Genomic DNA, 10,275 nt, shown 5'->3' with positions numbered 1-10,275 from the left:
TGTTCGCTCGCTGGGAGCCCCCGACGCGGGCAACGGGCGTCGGACACGAGGAGCCCCGTGAAATGCCCGCGGCCCCGGCGCACCCCGGCACGGGAGGGACGGTCGGGGAGTGGGAGGTAGCGCCCACTCTCCCTCCAGCCCTCCCACCTCCTGGAAAGGTCATCACACCCCGGGGTATGGGTCCAGTCCAGCCGGGTCAGCTGGGGCCATTGGCAGCCCCAGCAGCCCCTCCCCAGGGTGACACTGCCACTCTGATCTCACCCTTCCCGAGGCAGTGTGCTCCTTGGTGGGCTCAGAGGTGGTCAGAACAGCCTGTCCATCAGGTTGCCTCTCTGTGCTGCCATGTGTTCCCAGCTAGGAGAACGTGTGAAAGCAGGAATATCGGATTTCCTTCAGTTCGTGGTCAAGCCGCCTCCTTGTCTTCCCACTCCTAAGCACTATTGTCTTTATAAATAAGCTGTATCTCCCCAGGTTCCTTGATGCTGTGAATGGCGGAAAAGCCCAATTTTATGGTTTATAAATATGATTTATGGCAAAGCTGTCAAGTCATCCTATTAATTGCCTCTGGTTTGAGTGCCCTCTGCAGCTCGGTACAGCATTGCTTTTTTTCTAGCTACAGCTTTTGCTAGATCAATTTAAGGCTCAGCTAGGCTAAAGTATACCTCTAGCTATTCAATTAATAATAAAAACTCCAAAGGCTCACCCCTCCCTTCTCCAACACCTGCCTCCCTCTGGGTATGTTGATACACTCAATGCCATTGCTGCATTAGGTGGAAGACACCCACGTCCTATGAAACTGCATTGCTCTGCAGGGCTGTCAGGAGTCAGCAGGTGGGTTTATGGGGGTATTGAAATAGCCCTAGAGATCCATCAGAAGAGTAGGTTTTGCCATAGGTACACCCAAGGATCAGGCTTGCTGAATGTTCTCTTCAGTCACTCTGTGGGTCAGAAGTGAATTTGAGTTCATGTTTCCTATGTGATTTAACTTCCTCTTTCGAGGAAAATCTGCCTACACTGAAGACTTTTGCCCTAGTGTTTCACCAAGCATGCACATCTCTGTCTCCAAAAATATTTCAATCCTAAATACTCACTACCCCTCAACAAGCTGCAGTCAATCTTCTCTTGTCATGTGCCTGGGACAGTGAGACAAACAGAGCCTGTGTGTTGGGAACAAAGGTGAGCATTTTCTGAGTCATGAACTTGCTGCTCCACATAGTGCCTGCACAGTGGTGCAGGAGAACAACTCGCTCAAGGAGCACAATTAAAAGTTCAGGTTGCTCTTGACAGCTTCAGTTACACATCTGCTCCTCAGACAAAGGTGCTAAGTGCCTTCATGCTGGTAATTCTGGGAAACACTACTGCTCCTCCCACACTTCATGGAATGGAAAATCCACTTCTCTCTCCCCTGTGCCTAAGCTCATCCCAATGACAAAGAAATAAGCAAAGACCCCAGATATGGGGAGGAACTAAATCTGCCAAATACAGGATCTGGCTGGAGGCTCTGGCTTTTCCCTAGCCCATTCTTCAAGCAGCAGTCTTCTGGGCTTCTTCAAGGAGAGCCTGTTTCATCTCCCACCCCAATTAGGAGTATTTTTTCAACTCTATGATGTTACTAGTCCAGTTGATCTAGCTCATACTGTTGCTGAGGGAGGTTTCTGTCAGTACAGGGACAGAAAACAGTGGCCAGGGCTGTAGTTATTCAAGACAAATACTCACAACAAGCCTGATGACAGCCTGATGTTACTATACTTTTCTCTTGCCCATCACTCTGTAGGCTGGTAGGTGCCAGCACTGCTTTGTGCTCCTCATCCACTGAGAGGGGCATTTGCCCTGTGAACTGTCAGGCTTTACTGCAGATTGAAGGATGTGGTCTTCACAGGAAGACACCAAAAGCATTAGCCCAGTGTAAAGACCTAGAAAGCACCAGGCTACAAAGCCCTGGTGCTTTTACTGAATGACATTAAACAAATAATGCTACAGGCTTCAAATTGGTATGTTGTGATAGCAAGGAAAGAACAGCCTGGGTCATGTTTCAGATCTCATGCAGATTTTAGCACAGGTTTGAGATCTTTGCTCTTGCTCCTTGGCTCCTGCTGCCTTGAGCCTCTGATTTGGCTGCCACTACAGGGTTGCAGAGCAGGAGGGACCATGATACCATCCTGGGCATGGGGAAAGGGATCTAGCAGAAAGTGAGGCTTTGAGGAGTCCTGCTGTTTCTCCACTGCTTTCTTTAGGATGCTGCTCTTATTGACCTGAGGATCCAGGGTGTTTTTAATCCTACCTAACGCTGAATTTCTTAAAGCTCATAAAATATTTCAGGGACTTGAACCAGCAAGAGAGTGCATAAGAAATATGCAGGAGGAAATATGTCCAGGAGGAAATGTATGGTGATTAGTACTATTGCCTTCTCTACTGAATGCATCAATAAGCAGATCCCAATGATCACTGTATAAAAGCAGCTCTGAGATCAGTGCAGAAGATGGCAATATCAGACAAGGTGCTTGAGTGATACTTCCTGGGCTCTTCTTTTCCAAAAGCTCCAGTAAGCCATTCCAAAAGACACACCCTGTACAGATGTGTACACATGTGCTGTATCTGCTACATCTACAAATTCACCACCCTAGGCACAAAAAAAATCTCATCCTGCTTTTTCCACCCTGATTGCTCATCATGTCAAAGCTAGTGCTGACTGGCCTCCCTTACTTGGTTAAAGTGCTGCTTGCCTTGGGGAAGTCGACTTTTGCAAGACTTGCAGATTATGTAGAAGAAATCTGACTCTGTCAAGTTTTGTTAATCATTTAGTCCATTATCTGAATTCATAGTAGCACTAAATGCTTAATTGGTTAAAGATAAGAAAAGGTTCAAGCAAATCTAAGAGTAAAGGAAATCAGTATTTAACTAGTGCACTACACTGAGATATCATGATCTTCATTCTGACAGAAATCATGAATAGTTGAACTACAGGATCAGCAGAATTACACACAGGTATTATTTAGTAAAGCAAGTAATCAGCCAAGGAGGTAATAGATAAAGTGCCTAGTGCATCTAAACCACCACAGCAGTTCTTCAGGAGTTAAAAAGATGACATCATAAATATGCTCAGATTTTGATCGCTCCTACTCGCTGCTGTTAGTGATGTGGTCGGGAGCCTGCAAAGGCAAAAGAAAGCTCCCATGTCCTCTCCAGCCCAGCAGGTCGGGGAGAGACGCCAGTCGTGACTGCCCCTATAGTATTCTCAAGCCTTTAAGACAAAGCCTGGGACTTCAGACGAAGAAGTGCACCATGCTAAACTGGGGCCACAACACACAATCCCCAGTACAGTTTTCTCCCACACTCAACCCGAGCTCCTGGGCAGGACTCCTTCAAGTACAGTTTGTCTTGCTATTTGTGAGTCAGGAATGGGCACTCCATCGTTCTGCTTCCCTTCTGAGGGCCTCAGTGCCTGCAGGAGGCTAACAGGATTAGTGTGTTTTATCTGTCCAAACTCAGCTCTGCAGAGGTCAGTTCCCTTGCTAGACATGAATGTTGACATACACATTGTTACATAGGCATTTCACCTCCTTCCTCAGGAACAAAGTCCAGGCTGCCCTGAGACATTCCTAAAAACTGTTTAACTTTTATCCACTCCCAAGGCCTGAGCTGCTGCCATTAGGATTTGTTGTGGCAGCCCTGAACACATTCAGACTTTTTTTTTGCAGTAGGTGCTGTACACCCAGAATCGCAAAGTGTTCGTCCCCCCAAGGGACCCTACACAACAGCAAGAGTGTGAGATACTATTATAGCAAACAGCTTGCATTCTGGAGGAGAGATAAGAAACTAGCTCTATCTCATCCATAACTCTTCCCTTCTTTTGTGCCTTCCTAGAGGCTCACCAGTGCTATGTCATCTTGACAGAGAACTACCATGCCATGAAACAGGGCAGAGCATCGCAGTAGGTGAAAGAAAAAGTGCAAAGGCTCAGAAATCTCAGAAGTCCCCTGCTCTGATGCAGTCTGCAGGAAAATCACATTTATCAACAAGTAAACTGAGGAAGAAAAGCAGGGAATCACCAGGTAGCAAGTGTTAGCAAAGATAACCCAAACCAGAAATCCAGACTAAATGTTTGCATTTTTGTCTTGAAGATGAAGGGAGTAACAAAGAGGAGAACAAAGAGAAGGAAGCACTTGGTTGCACAACTCACGCAGTAATGCCACAGGAAAAAGCAGAACACTCCTAAGCTACTTATGCCAGACTTCTTTCTACTCACCTTCCATCTGGCCTCACTGGTTATGTTCCACTGTGTCCCAACTCATCTATATATTTGGCCATCTTGTTCAGGGAAGCCACTGCCTGGTGTTTGTCTTGGCCAGGGCATCTGCAGGTGTGTGTGCGCACGTATATGAAGTTTTTCTCTCTGAGCTCACCCTTTGCTGCTATTTCTGATGCTTTTTGCAGAAGGGGACCCCACAGGTAGTCACAAGCAGTGGAAATGATCACTTGGGATGGGTTCCCAGTCCCTTCTTAGGCTGCGGTGCCTTCCAGCACCTAGAGGTGAGTGTACCATCAGAGTAACGATTGGTATCTTCTGGGGATGGCAGTGTCCAGGAAACAGCACCATCCAGAGCTGTTTGGGACATCCTGTGGTGCAGAGCCCTGTTACTGCCAAGCACACAGGCTCTTGCCTGTGTAACTTGTATGGCACGCCTCAGCAAAGCTGACTGACTTCAGGCTGGAGACCCATCACTGCACAGCCATTGTTTTGTCAACTGAACTTCTCCACTCCTTCGGCACTCTTCCGCCAGGACTGGGCTTTCTCTCACCCCACCCCGCGGGGCCGACACCCTTCTGTCACCTGCCTGAGTGCCTGGCATGTGTGCAGCATGGCTGGCTGGCAATGAGCTATGCCCGGCATTTACCACCTCTGAAAATGGGCCGTGAGCAGGGCTGCTTCGTTCTTCAAGCGCTGAATTGTGCCATGTCTCTCCAAAACCCGGCACGTTCACGTTACCATATCCCTTAACCTCTGAGCCCAGGACGGGGGCTGGACCTCGCACTCACTGAAATTCCTCCTACTTTTACTGCTCTCACACTCCCAGAGCTCCTTGCTTTCATGTTTGGAGACCTGGAATTAGGGTTTCTATGACCAGCAAAAGGATGGCACATCCATCATCTGGGCTTGTAATCAGCTAGATCATCAGGTGCTGCTGGCTACTCCCCTCCCTTTTTCACTAGTTGCTGATAAACTCTGAATACTGATAGTTGTTCCCTGATGTTGCTCTTTTCTTTATAAATGCCTCCTGCTAGGGCGTGCTCATAAAAGAAACGGGCAGGGCAGCCTCCAGCTAACAACCTTCTGTGCTAAGGACTGACCAGTTAGCAGCAGCCCCAGGCTATTAGTAGCACTCATTAAGAACTTTTCACAAGACTTTAAAAAAGGAGCAAAACCTGTGCAAACCCTTTTCACAGGTTGTAGGGAGAATTATAACCTGCCCAGATGGATAAAGCTTGCAACAAATACACAAGTATGAGAGTCTAGTGTCATAAATTACCTGTTGGAAACCATGGATTCTGCTTCTGTCTTTTCTCTGCCACCACGAAGGGAATTTTTCTGTATCTCAGTTTCTCTCAGTAAAACAAATGAGAGATTTGTTTCTGGTCCCCTTCTAAAATGGAAAAGGAAGGGGCTGTAGGTGCAAAGGGTTGTGAGTAGTGCTGACTGACATCTATTGGTAAACCAAAACAGGCTGATAAGGTACCTAGAAGCTTGGCTGTATTTGTGGGGTGTCTGGGGATTTGTGTTCCTTTTAAACATGAAAAGTTAGGCTTGCTCATTGTTAAGACAATGGCATCATGTTCTTGAAGAGACACAGCAAAGAGACGCTATCAGGAGCTTTCCATGCTTGTAGCCACGGCTGGTTGGAGCTGCTTATTGCCAGATGCCTGAGCCTCCTCTCAGACATCATTGCCATGGCCTTCCCTGCACACACCCATGAATCTCTCTGTGCCTCACTTGGACTTTGAAATCATGGCTAGGACACCGCTTCCTTCCCCCTTGGCTCTGAGTCAGGAGCACAGACAGCACCTGCCAGAGTGGGCCTCAGACCACATCCACTGCGACTGCCAACATAAATAACAGTGATAACTGGTGATATCTCTTCAAAGCACTTTATGCTTTTCCAAACCTCTTCCCAAAGATTTTAACCACTTCAAGGCACAGCTGGCACAGTGCAGTTTGGAAGGCTCTGCAGATTGAAACAAAACACAACTATGCACCTTTTTTTGAGGAAGAAAATACTTTATTTTCCCCATCAGACATATATCATCTAAGTAATATCAGTAATATAAGTAATATAAGTAATATCTGCTCCTGATGGGAGGCCTGACAACACATATCTGAAAAGAGAAGCTGTATGAATTTACCATTTGGCGTATTTGTTATTTCTCAACCAGCTTGAAAACACAATTGACAATTACACAAAAGCAAATGCTGGGGACAAGTAATTTCCTTGCCCTCCTCTAGGACACATCATATGCATGACAACATGCACAAAGAACAGACAAGGCACAGTGGCATGAAGATGTACAAGAAAGAGAGAAGAGATTAATGCAGGTGCAGGCACATGCCAGTAACAGAACTTGTTTTACACTGAGAAGCACTAGCACTGCTAAAATTCCTGCACAGGGGGAAGTGGTCTTTCTGCCACGAAGGGGAAAGAAGCTGACCTGGGAGACCACTATAGCCTGCAGGTCTTGTCTGATCCCAGCCAGAGCTAGTTTAGGGCTCCTCAACATGGCAGGCTGACTGCTGTCCCCCAAGTCCAAGGGAGAGAAAGCTGCCAGGCTGTTCTTGCCAGAGAGAAAGGAAGAGACCTGTCAAGCTAGGCTAGAGTCTCCTGCATTTACCAGAGACAGGCAGAGTGAGAGGCAGACATCTCTCCCAGCAATGGCCCTGTGGAAGCTCTCATGCTCTCCCTTTGCAGGGGAAAATTGGTTTCCCAAGTTTCAGGTGTGAACAAACACTGCACATGAATATCACCATTTTGTTCCTCCTACTGCCCTAAAGAGCAGACTCAGTGCCTGGGAGCTGGTTGCCTAAGGCTGTTGGTCACTGTCCCGTGGATCTGAGTTCAGCTGTCACACCTCTGCACTTCATCTGCCTTCCCTGACAGTTATGGGAGTTCCTGTGCAGAAAGGAGCAGGGGAGTGGAGGTTATCTTCTGGTGTGTGGTGACAGGCAGGGCTCTTACACTGTGCTGCTGTGGCTGCAGCATCCCTCCCTCAGTGGGAGGTAATCTGTGGGGCTGGTCCTGGGGTTTGGCACAGCTCGGAAGGGGAACAGAAACACTGGGCAATGCAAAAAGGGAGGCCCTGAGTCGCCTTCTCTGTTGAACACAGCATCTAAACAACACTCTCCCTTGTGAGAAATCTGAGGCTTTGTAAAGCCAAGCTTTACAGATAATAAGTTTTACCTTCATTTTCTTGGCAGAACCTGATTTCAGGATCCTGTTCCCCTCATGGTAGTTATTGCTAGGTTAAGGAGCTCAGCCTCAGCCAGCAACATATCTTACACTGACTACTGGCACAGGTTCAACCACCTGAAGCAGACAGTTACTGCTTGGATCTCTCCCAAAGTGCCGGACTTAGTTCCTCACAGATCAGCATCCCAAGCATTTGATAGCTGTGCTGTAATGCAGACTCAGAACCTCATCCAGTAATTTGGGTCCATGGAAAAGGCGGACACTCTATCAGAGACCTCAAAAGAACAGCAATTTTTTTTTTACTTTGCAATTATACCTTGGTACCCGTAGTCTGCTCTTGAGCCAGGATCTAAAACAAGGTCTTACAAATTAATTTGTAAGAACCTTCCTCTGTGCCTTTCAACACACAGAAGACCTGATGAGTTAACTACAAAGGGCTGTGTGCACTCTTTGAGCCCCATTATACAGCACATAGCTCCTCTGTTCAATTACGATTTAGCATATGAATTTTCTGTTTAATTAAAATTTGGAGAAAAAGAAGCCTATTTCAAGAAGTTCTCCTGACATAGGCTGTTTTCTTCTGAATAAGAGAATAGCTTCAATGCAGAGAGGAGGAGGAAGTAAGTAACACCATTGTTCTATTTTCAGCTAGTAAAGCTAAAGGTAAGAAGTTTTGCTCACTTCCGAATTCAGTGGAACTGGGAGTCAAGAACCGTGGCAACATCTCACAGGTAAGTCTTGTCCCCAACAGCAGGAGCAGCTGATGATGGGAAGTGAGTCATGAGACCCTGCAGTTCCTGCCTCCACAGCTCCTGTCTGAAATCTAAGCTCCCTGTGTGTGGGGCAACAAGCTCCTTCTCACAGCCCCCGCTGGGCCCTCGTAGTTGAAGACCCTCTGCTGCAATTTAGTAAGACTATCTTGTGGTGGTGACAGCCCTGAAACTTGGGCCATCTGAGGACAGGGCTCATCCTGAGGTCCTTCAGACATTGCCAGAGAGGCTTTCCCCAGAATGCAGTGACACATCCATCTTAAAAAAGGTGACAATACAAGATGCCCCTGCACAAGGTCCCCACTAAACCTATCACTGCACAGCACACTAAACAGTGTAGCACTAATGAGAGCTGTTAGCAGTGGTCTGGTACAGCTCACATTTCTATTGGCTTTAAGCCTACAGAGCCTATTTGAGGCTAACTATTGCGGAATACCAGTGATTAAGGTATTTGAAACATATTTATAGTGGCCCTGTAATAGCAGCAATAGTCTGCCCCAGTTACAAGGAAAGAGAAACCTCAGCAAACAGAAAAATGCTTGGAAGTGTTTTGCATGTGGTTGAAAAACTGATATTCAGCTCATTTTCACAATATTCTTTAATGCAAATGATGTCAGCACCCACAACTGAAAATTTGTTTTCTTGACAAAAAGAAGCAGCATCAAACTTTGTATATGGTGCTAGCTTGCAATGTGCAAGAACCTTGAGATGCAATTTAAGGAGTGTGAAAGTAAATGACAAAGATTTCTTAGTGTCAACGGCTGTGTTAGAAATCATGTAACCAGAAGTTTGCTCCCTAACACTCAGACCTAGGACTCCACCAGTACCAACTGCTTTTCATTTTAGAGTATTTCAGGCCTTCTCCCAGTTACACTGGCAGTCAACTCTCATTGTGGTTATCCAGAGTTACGTGCTAGTAACCTCTTTCCTCAACACCTGAGTCTCAGGTACAGAGAGGGTTACCAAGGTAATCTGGGAACAAACTACAACAGAATAAAACTGGCTGTAACCACGTAGAAACAACTACATTTCTTCTTCCTGTTTCATACTGGTGATTATACTCTGCTTTCTTTACATGACAGCCACATCTTTTTCCCGAAGACCATTGTGTGTTTGGAACAGGTTGCAATATGCCATTCTGGACTCAAATGTTCAGAGTTTTGGGGTCCCTACTTTTTGGGGAAGGCTAGATAAAAGATGTTGTGCCAGCCTGTTCAGAGGCAGAAATCTAATACATCACCTAGCTCTAAATTTCATCTCTTCCCAAGATATAGGGGCAGGGGAGAAGGTGAAGGGGGGCAGAGGTTCTAGCTCTGTGGCATGATACATCATTACACTGGAGAAGAGCATCCCTGATTTTTCATACTAAGAGTTCCTGGCAATAGTGGTGTCTGTGTCCAGCTGTCTGGATTATCCTAACAGTGGGGTAACAGCTGACAGTGACTTGGTACACCATGGCAGCCAGACTGGGAGCACTGGGCTGTTGAGCACTGCTGTAGGGGTGCGCATCAGACTGTGGCTAGAGGTTCTTGGGCACCTGAGACCCCAGCACACTTGACTTGGGCAAGATGTGATAGACCTCCTTTTGGGAAGAGTTGCCACTCAAGTTGTTTATCTGTATGTGTTCCATCCCCCAAATTTCTGCTTCTTCTTTCCCCATCTGGTCTAGGCTCTGGGGGTGCAGCTCTTCCTGTCTGGCTTCTTCCTCCTGTGAACAAGAAGAAAGCGTGACCTGCAGTGTCAGCAAGCTACCAAGAAGTCTAGCAACAGTCCAGGAGAGAGGCAAGGTGTGCATGACACTAAAATATCTTCCCACATTCTTTCAGAAATTAGAACAAGCCTGCCTGTCTATTAGAGATCCAATACACTGTTTGCTGCAATACACTGATGAATGCACTTTCAAGCTTTAGAAAAACAAGGAGAGATTCATCCCTTTTCATCCTTTTGAGCACATTCACAGAAATGCTGTGGCAAAGCAAATCTGCAAGCAAACACTTGCATAAGATTTTGGGCATGTTCACATGAGAAGGAGGGCCTCCCAAAACACT

The 10,275-nt window shown here is 46.6% G+C and overlaps 2 protein-coding genes and 1 long non-coding RNA gene across 3 annotated transcripts in view; 1 reads left to right on the top strand and 2 right to left on the bottom strand.

Moving 5' to 3' along the window:
- The window catches only part of LOC103624475 (ATP-binding cassette sub-family G member 2-like), a 19,055-nt gene extending 18,651 nt beyond the window's left edge, over positions 1-404 (bottom strand). The window contains exon 1 of the mRNA XM_017725952.1: positions 262-404. The gene's annotated coding sequence lies outside the window, so the exon portion shown is untranslated. The remainder of the gene's footprint in view (positions 1-261) is intronic.
- LOC108444662 overlaps positions 1-10,275 on the top strand; it is a 16,977-nt gene that overhangs the window by 1,343 nt on the left and 5,359 nt on the right. The window contains exons 2-3 of the long non-coding RNA XR_001859290.1: positions 8,106-8,188; positions 9,897-10,014. This is a non-coding gene — a long non-coding RNA (uncharacterized LOC108444662). The remainder of the gene's footprint in view (positions 1-8,105; positions 8,189-9,896; positions 10,015-10,275) is intronic.
- Positions 8,808-10,275, bottom strand: part of PKD2L1 (polycystin 2 like 1, transient receptor potential cation channel) — a 17,929-nt gene continuing 16,461 nt past the window's right edge. Inside the window, exon 15 of the mRNA XM_008643750.2 lies at positions 8,808-9,935. Coding sequence (XP_008641972.1) covers positions 9,747-9,935 — 189 coding nt within the window. The 3' untranslated portion in view covers positions 8,808-9,746. The remainder of the gene's footprint in view (positions 9,936-10,275) is intronic.

Source organism: Corvus brachyrhynchos, unplaced genomic scaffold (genome assembly GCF_000691975.1).
Source record: "Corvus brachyrhynchos isolate BGI_N302 unplaced genomic scaffold, ASM69197v1 scaffold61, whole genome shotgun sequence".
Taxonomy (NCBI): Eukaryota; Metazoa; Chordata; class Aves; order Passeriformes; family Corvidae; genus Corvus; species Corvus brachyrhynchos.
This window is presented reverse-complemented; position numbering and strand designations above follow the sequence as displayed.